The sequence below is a fragment of the Carassius auratus genome, chromosome 9 (genome assembly GCF_003368295.1).
Source record: "Carassius auratus strain Wakin chromosome 9, ASM336829v1, whole genome shotgun sequence".
Taxonomy (NCBI): Eukaryota; Metazoa; Chordata; class Actinopteri; order Cypriniformes; family Cyprinidae; genus Carassius; species Carassius auratus.
The window spans coordinates 34,908,853-34,925,772 of NC_039251.1; the positions used below are offsets into that span (position 1 = coordinate 34,908,853).

At 36.9% G+C, this 16,920-nt stretch overlaps 1 protein-coding gene across 2 annotated transcripts in view; it reads left to right on the forward strand.

The window, feature by feature from the left end:
- LOC113109138 (E3 SUMO-protein ligase RanBP2-like) overlaps nucleotides 1–16,720 on the forward strand; it is a 145,084-nt gene extending 128,364 nt beyond the window's left edge. For both annotated transcript variants that reach the window (XM_026272712.1, XM_026272713.1), the window contains one exon: nucleotides 14,976–16,720. In XM_026272712.1, the coding sequence (XP_026128497.1) occupies nucleotides 14,976–15,088 (113 nt within the window). In that variant the 3' untranslated portion in view covers nucleotides 15,089–16,720. The remainder of the gene's footprint in view (nucleotides 1–14,975) is intronic.
- Nucleotides 16,721–16,920: the final 200 nt, after the last annotated feature.

The following is a 16,920-nucleotide window of genomic DNA, read 5'->3' on the forward strand; positions in this document are numbered from 1 at the left end:
CAATGAAAATCTTCAGCAAATTGATCCAGTAGAGGAGAACAATTATAATTAAACAAGTCAAAGTAGTTCCTGGTAACAAAGATGCCTAAATAATTAAAATTGTCTAATGATCTCTTGAATGCCCATTTTGAAAGAGGACAGGCTGCAGCTGCAGTTTATAGGCAAGAGTTCACTCTTATGAAGATTCAGTTTTTACCCTGAAACCTGCCCAAATTTCTTCAAGTCTGACACAAGAGGTATGGATCTGTCTGGATCAGAAACAAAAAGTAAACATCGTCAGCATACAAAGACAGTTTGTGCCCAGAGTTTGTGCGGGCAGCCCTGCCACATACCAAGTCCAAAAGGAAAATAATCAGAATAATCATTGTTTGTGTGGACACGGGCCAAGGGAGAGGCATAAAGAACTTTAATCCATGAGATAAATTTACTGATAAAACCAAAACTTATTGATGAATAAAACAAATAAGGCCACACCACCTGAACAAATGCCTTCTCTGTGTGTAGGTGGTTCTCTCAATGGTTGTAATGAAATCAGAATCGGAAAGTAATGATGAGTTAAAGCACCATGGGGATTGCAATAAAAATCTACCAGGAAATGAAATATCCATTAGTACAGTAGAATGACCTAAAATAACTATAGGATTGTAGAAACAGGAACTAACAAAAGGAAGCAATTAGTTGTCAATAAGAAAGTGATCAATACATGAAAAAGTATCATGCATGGGAGAAAATAAAGAAAATTGAATATTGCTAGGATTGAAAAAGTGGCATACATCCAAGAGTGCATACTGCTCGATTAACAGTTGAATGGCTTTGGATGACTTGACTGGAGAGAGGGGCTTATGAGTAGTGATGGGAAGTTCGATTCTTTACCGCAAACCAGTTCAATCGGACAGTTCGATTGAAAAAAACGGTTCACCGGTTCTTTTACAATCGACTTAATGACGTCAATGGCGATGATGTAATGGCGTCAAGTCTATCAAACATTCAAATATATAAAGTCAGTAAACATAACTTTAGTCTACACTGAAAAAAATGATTATGGCCCCAATTAAATAAAGCGTAATTCAATTTTGCTAGTTTAATCCATTTAAATTTAGTTTTTGATTTTAATTAATAATTATTAGTTGGTTTTAAACGAATTATGATTATGATGGTATGATTCATTGAATTTACTAAAAAAAATTATGATAAGTGGTTGCAATCAATTTATTTTAGCTATATTTAATTAAATTTTTTTAGTAAATTCAATGAATCATTTTTTTTCAGTGTATTTCCCACCATGCACTGGGGCATGAATAATTAAAAATGTTAAATTTTTCACAGTTTTTAAATTGTATTTACACAGTTTTATGGTTGCTTTTGATGTTACTTTTAGTGACATTTTTGTGACGCCTGAAGTTAATTTTCTACTCAAAATGACCCATTTATACTCAAACACTATTCACTGATTGTTACCGTCATTGTGTGTGGTGTACCATGTATTGAGGTCTCTGAGAAATGGTGAATAATGAGTTACATTACAGGCACTCTTGTTTGGGAGAGCAACAATCTCTTAGCAAAATAAAGTTAGAGTTAAAAATATTGGGTTTGCTTCATTTGTCTGAATATTAATGAAAGATACAATGGATAAAAAAAAAAAATATTGGATTAAAATTTATTTTAATATGTAGAAATTAAACGATTAAATTGATCTGGTTGCACAATTAATTTGAGTAAATTCTACTCAAAATAATTTAGCTAAAATTATGAATATAATTAATCTGAAACTACTGAAAGAGATTAATAAACTCAATGTATAAAATATAAGTACAACAAATTTATAAAATTTAAGTAAACTCAACTTATAAAATATAAGTTCACTCAACTTAAAAAATATATCTGGATTTAGATACATTTATTTTGTGCAACCCCTTGACGTTATAAAATTAAGTAAATTCAACACAACATTTTTTTCAGTGTAAGAATACTCTAAGAAGAACCGGTTAAATTGAACGATTCGTTCACGAATCGGACATCACTACTTATTAGAAGAGCGATCAGGCATTGGATCAAGACAACAATTTAAGTCACCACAAGAATAAGTTGAGTCAAGTCAAATCACCTTTATTTATATAGCGCTTTAAACCAAAAAAAAGATTGCGTCAAAGCAACTGAACAACATTCATTAGGAAAACAGTGTGTCAATAATGCAGAATGACAGTTAAAGGCAGTTCATCACTGAACTGAGTGATGTAATTTATCTCAGTTCAGTTTAAATAGTATCTGTGAAAACATTTACTATCAAGTCAACGATATCACTGTAAATGAAGAGTTCGAGAAGAGTTTATATCTGGTGAATAGAGCATTAGAATGAGCTTTATTGCCAGGTATGTTCACACATACGAGGAATTTGTTTTCGTGGCAGAAGCTCCGCAGTGCAACATAACAGCGACAGAACAAAAAACACAATAAGGAATAAAAAAACAAAAAAATACAAATAGGTGGGTAAGGAACGATAATATACTAACGACAATGTTTGGCAGGTATATTACAATGGCATTTATGTATGTTCATGTATATTATGTGCAAAAAATGTAAGTGTACGCTAAGTATGTGTGTTTGATAAATAAGTGTATGTGTATATAAATATAAATAGTGTTGTGTGTTCCACAGTTATTATCAGCTGTTCATAAGATGGATTGCCTGAGGGAAGAAACTGGTCCTGTGTCTGGTCGTTCTAGTGCTCAGTGCTCTGTAGCGTCGACCAGATGAGAACAGTTCAAAGAGGGAGTGTGCTGGATGTGAGGGGTCCAGAGTGATTTTAACAGCCCTTCTGCTCACTCTGGATAAGTACAGTTCTTGAATAGATGGGAGGGTTGTACCGATGATTCGCTCAGCAGTCTGGACCACCCTCTGTAGTCTTCTGAGGTCAGATTTAGAAGCTGAGCTGAATCAGACAGTTACTGAAGTGCAGAGGATGGATTCGATGATGGTGGAGTAGAACTGTTTTAGCAGCTCCTGTGGCAGGTTAAACTTCCTCAGCTGGCGAAGGAAGTACAACCTTTGCTGGGCCTTTTTCACAATGGAGTCAATATGAATGTCCCACTTCAGGTCCTGAGAGATGGTGGTTCCCAGGAACCTGAATGACTCCACTGCAGTCACAGTGCTGTTCATGATGGTGAGTGGGGGGAGAGCAGGGGGATTTCTCCTGAAGTCCATGATCATCTCCACTGTTTTGAGCGTGTTAAGCTCCAGGTTGTTGAGAGTGCACCAGACAGCCAGCTCTTTAACCTCCTGTCTGTAAGCAGACTCGTCACCGTCCTGGATGAGGCCGATGAGTGTGGTGTCATCTGCAAACTTCAGGAGCTTGACAGAGGGGTCCTTAGACGTGCAATCATTAGTGTACAGGGAGAAGAGCAGTGGTGAGAGAACGCAGCCCTGGGGAGCTCCAGTGCTGATTGGACGGGTGCTGGATGTGTATTTTCCCAACCTCACTAGCTGCTGCCTGTCTGTCAGGAAGCTGTTGATCCACTGACAGATGGAGGTGGGCACGGAGAGCTGATTTAGTTTGGGCAGGAGGAGGTTTGAGATGATCGTGTTGAAGGCCGAGCTGAAGTCCACAAACAGGGTCCTCACATAAGTCCCCGGTCTGTCTAGGTGTTGCAGAACATAATGCAGTCCAATGTTTACTGCATCGTCCACAGACCTGTTTGCTCTGTAGGCAAACTGAAGAGGATCCAGCAAGGGCCCAGTGATGTCCTTCAGGTGGCCCAGCACCAGTTTCTCAAATGACTTCATGACTACAGACGTTAGAGCCACAGGCCTGTAGTCATTTAGTCCTGTAATTTTGGGTTTCTTAGGGATGGGGATGATGGTGGAACGTTTGAGGCATGAAGGGACTTCGCACAGCTCCAGCGATCTGTTGAAGATCTGTGTGAAGATGGGGGCCAGCTGGTCAGCACAGGATTTCAGACAGGCTGGTGTAACACAATCTGGGCCTGGTGCTTTTTTTCTTTTCTGCTTCCGGAAGACCTGGCGCACCGCATCCTCGCTGATCTGAATTGCAAGTGTGGGGGAAAGGGGGGATGCAGGAGGTGTGAATGGTGAGAGCGCTTGATTGGAGAGGTGTTCAGGATGGGTTGCAGGAGCTGTTAATGGTGTGAACGGTAGTTTGGAGAGGCATTCAGGGCTGGTTGCAGGAGTTGTGAATGGTGTGAATGGTTGTGTGGGGAGGCGTTCAGGGCAGGTGATGGATGTTCTTTCAAACCTGCAGTAAAACTCGTTCAGATCGTCTGCCAGTCGTTGATTCTCTACAGTGCTGGGGGGTGGTGTCTTGTAATTGGTGATCTTCTTTAGACTTTTCCACACTGATGCAGAGTCGTTGAAAGTGAACTGAGTCCTTATTTTTTCAGAATAATTCCTCATTGCCACTTTGATCTCCTTTTCCAGTGTGTATTTAGCCTGTTTATACAAGACATTGTCCCCCTTCACGTAAGCATCTTCTTTGGCCTGACGGAGCTGTCTGAGTTTTGCAGTGAACCACGGTTTGTCATTGTTGTAAATTAGTTGAGTCTTTGAAGGAATACACATATCCTCACAGAAACTGATATATGAGGTTACGGTCTCTGTGAGTTCATCCAGACCGGTGGCAGCAGCTTCAAAAACACTCCAGTCAGTGAGGTCAAAACAAGATTGTAAATCCTGCTCTGCTTCATTAGTCCATCTTTTTACAGTCCTTGATACAGGTTTAGCTGATTTAAGTTTCTGCTTGTAGGTTGGTATAAGATGAACCAGACAGTGATCAGAAAGTCCCAAAGCTGCTCGTGGAACAGAGTGATATCATCCTTTATTGTGGTGTAACAGTGATCCAATACATTACTGTCTCTTGTGGGACATGTAACATGCTGTCTGTATTTTGGCAGTTCACGAGAGAGATTGGCTTTATTAAAGTCCCCAAGAATGATTAAAACAGAGTCCGGGTGATGTTGTTCTGTGTCTGTGATCTGATCAGCGAGTTTCTGTAAAGCTGAGCTCACATGCGCTTGCGTAGGGATGTAAACACTGACCAGAATGAAGGAGTGAAACTCCCGCGGCGAATAGAAGGGCTTGCAGTTAATTAAGAGTGTTTCGAGATTTGAGCAGCACGTCTTCTTTAACACAGTTACATCTGTACACCACCGTTCATTGATGTAAAAGCATGTCCCGCCGCCGCGCGATTTCCCCGTTGATTCCGCGTCGCGGTCTGCTCTGAACAGCTGAAAGTCCGCCAGATGGAGCGCGCTGTCCGGTATGGTGTCATTCAGCCAAGTTTCCGTGAAACACAGAGCAGCAGAGTGAGAGAAATCCTTATTTGTCCGAGAGAGCAGAAGTCCCAATTCCCAAAAATTAGCCAGGATGAGTGTAGTGCCACAGAATTTCCCTGTAACAATAATAAAAAGACCATTGGGGTCCGATATGACTTTAGATACAGAAAAGGGTACTGACTTGTGCACAATGATATCAGCTCCACAAGCCTTACTAGAAAATGAAGAGTGATAGAGTTGGCCTACCAACTCTGGCCTACCCCGCCCCCTTAGTTACTAATGCGAACTCGGACAAACAATGACTTTACAATGACAGCTATCAGTGTGAAAACCTTGTCCCTATATCTTTTTGATAAATTTTGGACACAGAAGGACCACTATTCAAGGGAGACATAAATATGCCACGGAGAGATATTTAAAAGATTTTAAAATAAATATTGTGGGTATTAATTTGGAAACAAGGTTTTACAGATCACAATGCAAGCGGGAGAAGACTCATGTTATGTTCATCATGATCACAGATAAAAACATCCCGGATCAACACTGTTCATGTATAGCAGGGTATGATTCTATTAACCAGTTTAATATGAAGAGACTCACTTTAACATTAGCTAGTTTTAGCCAGAGATACCTTGCTAAAGCACAAGATGATATTAACGTTCTGCTTGAGCAGATGACAATTGTAGTTTAAAGGGAATATGACAACCAGAAAACAAATGTTTTTGTCATAAAAAGATGTGAGCTTTGGAGATTTGGTGCATTTGATACTCAACTGCCATTGGCTCATCTGCGTTCGAGGGGAGACGCTTACCGAAAACAAAAAGGAAAAGAAAGGAAGAAAGAAAGAGAGAAAAAAAGGGAAAACACTGAACATTCATACCCCAACCCAGTTGCTTTAAAGATCTGAAACAGCAACAAACAAACTCTAATAAAATTATCAGTGGAGATTAACATTTCCCTATACCTATATCACTGCTCCCACATTATGCAATTAAACTTTACAGGTAAAACCTTATCAAACATTTTTTCCCCCATTTAAAAAATAAATAAAGAAATAAAAAGAGCTATAAATTTTTACCTATCATGTGTTCCCGGGGAATCGAACCCCCAAAGCAACTGTACAACATTAATTAGGAAAATAGTGTGTCAATAATGAAAAAGGACAGGAGTAAACAAAATATTTTTAGTAAAGGCAGTTCATCATTGGATTCAGTGATCTCAAGATCCAGCTCTGTTCAGTTTAAATAGTGTCTGAGCAAACAAGCAAGTCAACAATATTGTTTGAATTGAAGTGACCCCAACTAAGCAAGCCAGAGGCGACAGCAGCAAGGAACCGAAACTCCATCGGTGACAGAATGGAGAAAAAAACCTTGGGAGAAACCAGGCTCAGTTGGGGCCAGTTCTCCTCTGACCAGACGAAACCAGTAGTTCAATTCCAGGCTGCAGCAAAGTCAGATTGTGCAGAAGAATCATCTGTTTCCTGTGGTCTTGTCCTGGTGCTCCTCTGAGACAAGGTCTTTACAGGGGATCTGTATCTGGGCTCTAGTTGTCCTGGTCTTCGCTGACAACCCTGATGAATGGCTTGTGTCTGCTCCACCTTCTGTTTCTGGGAAAGAACTGCTCAAACACCCACATCTGATTCATCGACCTACAACACAAATTGTCTAGTAGGGTCTGGCAAGATGGTGAGTGCTGCTTGGTTCCACTCACTAGTGGCCACAAGAATCTTAAATTCAATGGCATAATCAGCAACTGATCTCTTGCCTTAATGCAAAGCATGAGAAATGAGGATGAGAAAGTTCTTCTGACTGCCAGCCCAACATCACTCCCTGATGTTCTATTACAGGTTACTGGCCTGTGTGTTATTTAAAAAATGCAGCCGAATGCAGTTGGATGCTCCAACAAAACTTTATTTATAGAAGATAAACTGGAGATGAGCCGCCAAGTCCCGGATCAGCAGGACAATGAGAGGACATCAGTATTCTGTCAAGGACCAGGAAATAGCATAGCAGAGCAGTAAAGTCTGGGAAAGCTACAAGACAGGGGTCTCTTCACAAAGGAGAGGACATCATAGTCAGGAAGAGGCAATGGTCAATAACCATGTTCAGTCCAGGTAAGCAGGCAGAACAGGAAGAAGAGCCAGAGATCAGAGTAACTGTCCAAAAACAAAATTAACTAAATAAACAAAAAGGACAACACGACAAATCTCATCATTAAAGAAAATCAGAATCATCATTAAAGAAAAAGGAAAAGGTGTGAATAAAGAATAAGTAACAGAACACATTGGCAAAGTAAAGAGTAAAAAGAACAGACTTATATACAGGGTTTCTGCAGGATTTTAAATCACAAATTTAAGGCTTTTTAAGACCTTTTTAAGACCTCAACATGTCAAATTAATACCATATGAGCAGGGTGTCTACAGTACCATATAAAGTACCATAAAGTACCATAATATGATAAATATAAAATGATATGATAATATAATATGATAAACTTTTCAGCCTTTAAAGTCAAAAGTAGAACTTAATATATGAATTTAAACAATTATTATCAACAAATTATTATATCAATTAAATCAGGGGTTTCCAAACTTATTTCATTCGTGAGCTACTATAAGATAAGAGCTACCAATGTTATACAGTACTTAAATCTCTTAAATAATGTATCAATCCAAACTGCTATACATGCCTTAAATGTGCTGGAAATATATAAAAAAAAAAGTATTGTTATACACACTGAAATAATTTTACCAATTTTATGAAAAAAGCCAACAAATAAAATTAGCAGCACTACTATGCACTTTTATTTGCCTAAACAGTGAAAGAAAACCGGCCAGTTTTTAAACTAACAAAAAATATTCATAACATGTTATCTATTGACATGTACTACATTTTTCGCTGTGTTCTCACAGGTGTTTCCTTCAGTGAAAATGAAGAACATATGAATGCATAATTTTAACACGACCATGTTGCCATTTTCATTTGAAAATGTAACTTTTAGTGTAATACATTTTCCAGTGCATGTGGCAAAGAGGTTTGCATACTTGAGCTAAGGAAAGAGGTTTGTACTAGAAATGCAAACAGTAAAATGTTGTGTATGTACAGTAAACAGGTGTATAAGTTGTGTGTGTGTGTGTGTGTGAGAGAGAGATCATGAAGACTTGTATTTGGCTTATTCAGTTACATCTTATACCTATCTATGCAATACAGTGGAATACTGGTCTTTTTAGTCTATATGATTTTAGCAATATATATATATATATATATATATATATATATATATATATATATATATATATATATATATATATATATATATATATATATATATAGGGGAGACCATGGACAGTTGTAATGTTGTAACACTTTTTGCATTTTTTAGCAATACATCAAAAACTGCTTTATCCTTGGTTCTCGCTCTGCCCCGTCGCGGTCTGCGGATTGAAGAAGATCTCGCTGAAAGACGGGGAGGAGCCGATCGAATTCTGCCTCCATTACCATCTACTGGTAGCTCGCGAGCGATGAGTTGGAGACCCCTGAATTAAATAACATAAATTAGGGGTGTGCGATATTGATAAAAAAGATATCTCCAAAATATTCTGGGATTTTTTCGATAACGATAATTAGATGATATATTGCCGAGTGTGATATTGTACTGATATCTTCAGGACTACCATGGACAGCTGTTCATATTCTGTGTGGTCAGTTCACAGCAGTAATAAGAAATTAATGTTTACATCAAGTTTTATTGGCATTTTTTACCTTTAAGTCATTTTCTAAAAGTTTGCACAATCTTTTGAGTCAGATTCTTGCATTTGGGTTGTTGCCAAGCAAATTAAATCAGTATCAGCCGAATTGATCTTTGAAATGCAGAGGAAACACAGAAGCTGCATTAGAAGTGTCATGTGATAAGTGAAGTGACATTCAGCCAAGTATGGTGACCCATACTCAGAACTCGTGCTCTGCATTTAACCCATCCAAAGTGCACACACACAGAGCAGTGAACACACACACACACACTGTGAACACACACCCGGAGCAGTGTTCATCATTTATGCTGCGGCACCCGGGGAGCAGTTGGGGGTTCGATGCCTTGCTCAAGGGCTCCTCAGTCGTGGTATTGCTGGCCCGAGACTCAAAACCACAACCCTAGAGTTCGTAGTCAAACTCCACAAACATGAATGTACATACATTTACACACTGTTATAATGCATGAATAATATTTGATATTTAAACCTGAAATATTGAAAACTGATGTTTGAAATTATAAAAAAAATGAAAAGACACCTTAAATGTGAAATTAAAACCACCAGTAGGTTAATAAGTGAGTCATTGCGATTGAACCAAATTATTTAAACGGTTGTTTATTTAACTATTGTATAAAATCAGTATCACATTTGTAAACATGGTTGCTTTTGGAGAGAAAAAAAAACATAAGAAATTAAATAAAGATAAATTTTCTGCCCTCTATCTTAATGTGATAAATTTAATAAACTGATTAATTCATGTAGTGAAAGAACGCACTCTACATGTGCGACCTACTGAACTTCATAAAACTAATGGTCAGGTGCATCTCAATAAATTAGAATGTCATGGAAAAGTTCATTTATTTCAGTAATTCAACTCAAATTGTAAAACTTGTGTATTAAATGAAATCTGTGCCCACAGACTTAAACAGTTTAAGTCTTTGTTTTTTTTTAATTGTGATTATTTTGGATCACACTTAACAAAACCCACCAATTCACTCTCCACAAATTAGATTATGGTGACAATCTGCCAATCAGATAATCAACTCAAAACACCTGCAAAGGTTTCCTGAGCCTTCAAAATGGTCTCACCCAAGTTTTTTACTTGATTTTTCCTAAAAGGGCTAAGCGTTCCCAAGTTAACTCCAGTCGTATCGCTCCTTTCAGCGGGGCAACTGCTGATACATATTCTCCCATACAGACTGAAAAACTCCTATTTTGAAAATATGACTTTATCCATTTTAAGGCATTTCCACAGATACACACAGATTTTTCAAGACAAGTCAAAGTATTTGATGGTCAATCATATCAAACGCTGCTGTCAGATCTAAAAGTAAAGGTAACAGTAAAATATCCGTTATCAGTCGCAAGAAAAATATCATAAAGACTCAGTGCTGTGATGTTTTTTTAAAACCTGATTGAAACACTTCACAGATCTCATAACACTGTTCTCCATGATTTTAGCAAAGAATGGAAGTTTTGAGATTGGTCTAAAATTAGCTAACACACTTTTATCCAAATTTGATTTCTTACAAAGGGGTTGAAACACTGCATGTTTACAGTAGTCAGGCACAATCCCAGAAAACAAACTTTTATTAATTATAGACACTATAAAAGCTCTAACTGCATTTAAAACTTGCTTTAATAAATGGGTCGGAATAATATCTTGAGACTTTAGTCTAATATCATTAATATAAAAGTATAAAATCCTCAAGGATTGAGAGAGAGATTGGTTCAAAATCAGAAAAGGTAACACCAGATACTTATTGCTGAATGACATAAGAACAATGACTAATGTTATTACGTACATCAGATTTCGATTTATTAAAAAAATAAAAAAGGAATTGCATAAATCTGCAGACAGGTCTCCTACCACCTCTAATCTAGGATAAATAATGGAATCTATCGTAGAAATGACAATTTTTCTCAATAAGATCTGCAAAGTTTTGGAATTTGGACAGAGAATCTCGAATCTCATGAGAAATTTGTAATTTATCTTTTTTCAATTTTCGTTCTGATCTTCTACAACTCCATCTTAATGAATGAATATGCTCATTAAACCACAGGTTAATTTATGATGTGTATTTCCCTGCTTTAAAGGGGCGATAAGATCTACTGTTTTGGAACAAACAGAGTTAAAAACATGAACTGATTCCTCCACATCAAGATGAGGTGAAAAAAAATCTACATCTAGATACTGCATTGTAGGACGACAACTCTGAAATTAAATCCTTATTTGGTCCTGGTGGCCGATAAAGAACAGCATAGAAAATAGGATTTAACATCTTTATTCAAAGGTTTGAAGTTCAAAGCTGGAAAATACTTTCCATATTAAGATAGGTACACGAAAAAGAGTCTTTGAAAACAGGCCAAGCCCCCTCCTCTTCCAGTCATTCGTGGTGAATTTAGGACATTTACTCTGTTCAATTACTCTGAACAAGATCCCCAAGAACATTCATATCACCAATGTTCAGTCAGGTTTCGATGATAAATAAAAAGTCGCCTCCTGCGATTTTTGCAAACTCGGGAGTGATATTAGGTAAGACTTTAATTTCACTAGTTTACCACCTTGCTTTCCACAACAATGACGTTTCTTCAGTAAGGGGTACAAAGACTCGTGTTATAACCACGTAGGGATATTAATGTGCGAGAATTTGAGATCTCCTCGTTCTTCTGTAACAAACATCTGTAAAGGAGCTTCTCATGTTAAAAAGTGTATAACGATCATAGATGGGCAAAAAATGAACGAAACAAACCTGGACAAACCAGTCACTCTTTGTGCAATGTGAGTGCTTTATCCTGCAATATGAGCAGTTATTTATGCTGTTGTTCTGTCGATTTGTGCAACCCTGTCAGATTTTGCTACCTCCTATTAAAACAATGGGTACTAAAATTCGAGAATGAAAAATTCTACCTATAAAGTTATGATTTATTAACATCTACACCTACAACAAACCTAAACCAACCCTTACAGTAATGCAAATACAATAATTATGTGTTATATTTGCATTTGTAGCTAGAAGGGATATAGCTACAGGAAACAAACGATAAATAATTTTTTCTACCTATTATATTGTGTTTTATTAAAGTCTACACCTACCCCAGCCTTAAACGTACCCTTACAGTAATGCAGATACATATAATATTGTGGTTCAGCATTAGAAAAACAATATAATATTGATGTGTGCATGCGCAGTATACCCTGGTAGGAAAATCTAATGGGTAGGATAAAATGTCAGGACACAGTCAACACCCGGGTGTTGATAGCGCACATGCATGGGTGAGACATGAATATCACGCATTGCTATTTGTGTTCTTGTTTGGTTCTCATCCAAAGTGCGCAAAACTGTGTATCAGAACTGAGTTCTGTTTTTTTTTTTTTAAGTCTTGTGTCTGAATTGAAGTGTTGCATGATATAATGATACTAAAAAGGTATCACAATACTAGTACAGGCACTTTAAGAATGCATTTTAATAAGAGCTGTATTTTTCTCAATAAAACACTGTTTATTTAAGGCGGATTGATTTCTGTGAAGCAGAAAAAACTGATGGAATTGTGGGATCCAGCGATTAATACTGAATTTACTCTATAACGTGGAATATAAAAGAATTTGTCTATTTAAAAATTAGTCTAGAAGGTTGCGTTCTGAAAGTGAATGTTGCTTGATTGTTCATCCCAAAGAAGCACAAAGTCACTTTTACGGACTTTTAAATTATATGTTCTCTTCTGGTGGAATGACCTGCTCAACTCAATCCGAGCAGCTGAGTCCTTGGCCATCTTCAAGAATCGGCTTAAAACACATCTCTTCCATCTTTATTTGACCCTCTAAAATTAACACTCAGTATTCTAATTTTATTTTAAAACAACAACAAAAAAATCTAACTACCTTTCTACATTTTTGTATTATATATATTTTTTCATTTATTATACAATTATCTAACATTAGCTTGTTCTATTCTTTTTCTATTCTGTTTTCTTTTTATTTATTATATTATTTAAAATCCCTTGTGTCACGGATCCAGCCAACCAACCAGCGTCAGACCCTACAACTCAACCTTCCCGTTCCTGCTCACCTGAGTATTAAGTCATTGCACCTGCCGCTGCCCAATCAAGACGTGCATATAAACCCGCACTCACAGACTCCTAATCGTCTGGTCTCGTCTATCGCGTATGTGAAAGACTTACCCGACTCTTGATCTCCAGTTCTCAGATCCTCTTCGTCCTCATCATCATCGACGTCATCTTCTGCCGTTGGTCAGTTGCCAACCATTCTCCTCTGCCCTGAAGTACACCAGGACTTGCTTAGTGGAAGTTTATAAGTCTCTCGGATACTGGGCTTTCACATCCGTTCATCTCTGCGGTGTTTCCCCAATCAAGTATTCTCTCTTCATTAAAATTCTGTGAATTCTCATCTTGTCTCCTGTGCTTCAGTGGTGTGTGACACCTTGCTACTAAAACCGCGTTTAAGCTAACTGACACTTGTTATAGCACTTATATATCATTGCTCTTTTGTTGTTTTTGATTGCTTCCATTGTCGTCATTTGTAAGTTGCTTTGGATAAAAGCATCGTTAAATGTAAATGTAATGTAAGGACATTGATAATGCCATGCAGCCACAAAAAGCACTGCTCATGGACACTATCCCACCTGAGACCTGCCCAAAGACTGGAAAACTGGGTCAGACTTTTTGGGATGGTCCTCTGAATGTTCAGGTCATACTTAGAAGGGAGAGGTTATTATGTGAGTCTAGGAGAGCATAAGTCTAAGTGGACGTCCATGACATGCGGAGTCCCACAAGGCTCAATTCTTGCACCGCTCTTGTTTAACCTGTATATGCTTCCACTAAGTCAAATAATGAGAAAGAACCAAACTACCTATCACAGCTATGCTGATGATACCCAGATTTACCTAGCCTTATCTCCAAATGACTACAGCCCCATTGACTCCCTCTGCCAATGCATTGATGAAATTATAGTTGGATGTGCCAGAACTTTCTTCAGTTAAACAAGGAAAAAACTGAAGTCATTGCATTTGGAAACAAAGATAAAGATAAATAAAGATAAAGTCTTATTGTCTAAAACTTGCAACCAAGCTCAAACATTTCAAATACTGTTATAATCATCTCATCATGTAAACAAACCAGTCATAGTGTCTGTGTGTGTGTTCACTGACAGCTGTAATGTGAATTGTAGGGGTATGAATCATCACTGGTTTCTCGATTCAATTCGATTACAATTATCATGTGAACTATTTGATTCAATTCAATGCCAAGATGCATCATGAATTAATTCAATTTTGTAAGCAGGCTACTTTTTTAAAATAATAACAAATTAATAATAATAATAATAATAATAATAATAATAAAGTAATAATTTAAACTACTAAATATAGCTTCAATACATACAAGCAAATATATAGTAATGGGGGGGGGGGATTACAAATGATAAACAAATGCACAGATCTATTTCCACATATCAGATGTAACTGTGTTTACATCAATTTTCTAACATAAAAGTATTGGGAGATGCAAATGCATTTATATACAGCCACGATTGAGCTTCAGGGCAAACAAACACAAAGAGCTGTAAAAGTCTGTCAGTACGTGAGTGTCGTGCATTCGAATACGCACTGCACTACAAATGGCAGAAATTAAAGCATATCTGAAGTAAAAGACTGAAATAACGTCAAGTGGAAGCACACTGTCAAGCAATGCACATGTGTCTCACAGTACACTTATTCTGTGCAATGAAGTGTGTCATGTGCAAGACAAGCTCAAAATCAGTTCTGAAATGTTCTGAATCTATACTAGAATCATGAGAATCACGATGCATTAGAGAATCTAGAATTTCCACACCTCTAATGAATTCATTCATGAATTTAAGATTCCACTACTGTCAGCACTGATATTGGGAGTATGATGTTTTGATCATGTGTTTCTTTCTGCAGATGATAATTTCACATGGCCAGATGCAGGAGCCCCAGTCTTTAGAAGCCCAGCAACACAAAATGAAGGAGATGAAGCAGAAGAGGAGGGCAGTGATGATAAAAACACCTCATAATGACAAGATCCACTATAGGATGAGTTCTGTGTTGCTGTGACAAGGTTATGTTAGAAAGACAGACTTGATCCCTTTATCCCTTTCTGATGAGGAGGAGATTACAATTTGGCGCCTTATTTTCAATTTGGAGATTAGAAAAGACTGAACTGTCATGAATGCATTTATTTGTCCATTAACAGTTTTCACAAGATGCTGCACTACACATCACTGTCGCTGAGAATACTTATTTCTCTAGACAATTAGTTCTAAAACATCAGTTTTAAGATTCAGTCATGAATGGTTTGGCTTGGATCTGTGTGATTTCTCATTGTTTCACCCACTGCTGCTGTGTCCAGAGGTCTTTAAATCATTTAGAGTCTATTTATGAAGGACAATCACAGATTTATTACTTTATCAATTTATTACCAGCAACGGATAAACAGGCTTTGAAATATGTACAATATCACTATGTGCTAAAGTGTATGAAGGTATTTAGATGTTTAAAACTTAAAAATCTACTGAAGAGCAAAAAAACAAAGGAAAAAAAAAAAAAAAAAAAACTAAATTTAGTAGTACTATACCATTGTTTACTACAAAACCAGGGACCATCTATGTAAACTCTTATTTTAATTAATTTAGGTCCAGTTATGTAATCAATAAGTTTTAAGCACAAATGCAGATACTAATTATCAGAAAATGCAGGGAATTGTTATAGAAAAACTAATGCACAATTTAAATTCTAATGTAGACAACATGAGAATACTTGACCAACTTGGCTTTATGATTAGAGAACAAAGAGGGTGCATCCTCATCCCAGCTCCATAAACATATCCAACACCAAATAAATGAGCTGTTATGTTATTTAGATTCTAGAAAATTGTACTATAAGACAGTATAGTGGTTTGTTTTAAATGAGTGTCACAATCTCTAGCTGGAGTGCCTATGTACCTTTGTCACTCAATCCCAGACTCCATTTCCCATTACTCCTGCCTAGGAACTGATTACGGATACACGTTTTCAATCAGGAGGACTATTTAAAGGGGGGTTGGACTGTGTACTAGAATGTAGAATTGTTAGACAGAATTTGTATTCAGACAGAATCCTGAATCATTGTTCTTCCTTGTCTCTAAAGCAGCATAGCATGGCATCCACAGAACTTCTTAAATTGAATTTAATACCTTTTACTACCTTCAAAATATTTTTTTAATGCCAGCGCAATTTCAAGCTGCAACTGTAGTGGCGTAAATTAAATATATTTTTACAAATGGAATAACATATTGCCTTACAATGTTACGAGGTCATTATTATTTAACATCAACACTGGACACAAAAACTGCCCAAAGAGATAAGAATAGAAATAAAGACAGAGGAGGAAGGAGACATCTTCTTCATAGAACATTAGTCAGTAAGTCTGATGTGTGAGCAATCTAAAAAAGAGGTGGCCGTGATAAGCACAGGTGTTATTAAAATAAATTAAGCTGATACATTTAGTTAAAGCAGAGGGATTAATCAAGATGTCACAATGGGCCTTTGTCCATAGTTTTGGTCAAAGGTTCGCAGAAAACACAGCTTTGAGGGGCTTATTGCTTTATTAGACAACCTTAGCTTGAACTGATTGCACTATATTTTCAATGTTTTATTTTATTTGATTTTATTACTGTTTTTAAATGTTTTAATCATTTTAAAAGTTTTAAAATTGCTTGTTTTATTTTTTTTATTATTTTTCTTTATGATTATTTTACATTCTTTTATGTAAAGCACTTTGAATTACCATTGTGTACGAAATGTGCTATATAAATAAACTTGCCTTGCCTTGCCTTTAATTATAGCATTATTAACCTAAAGTAAAGCAT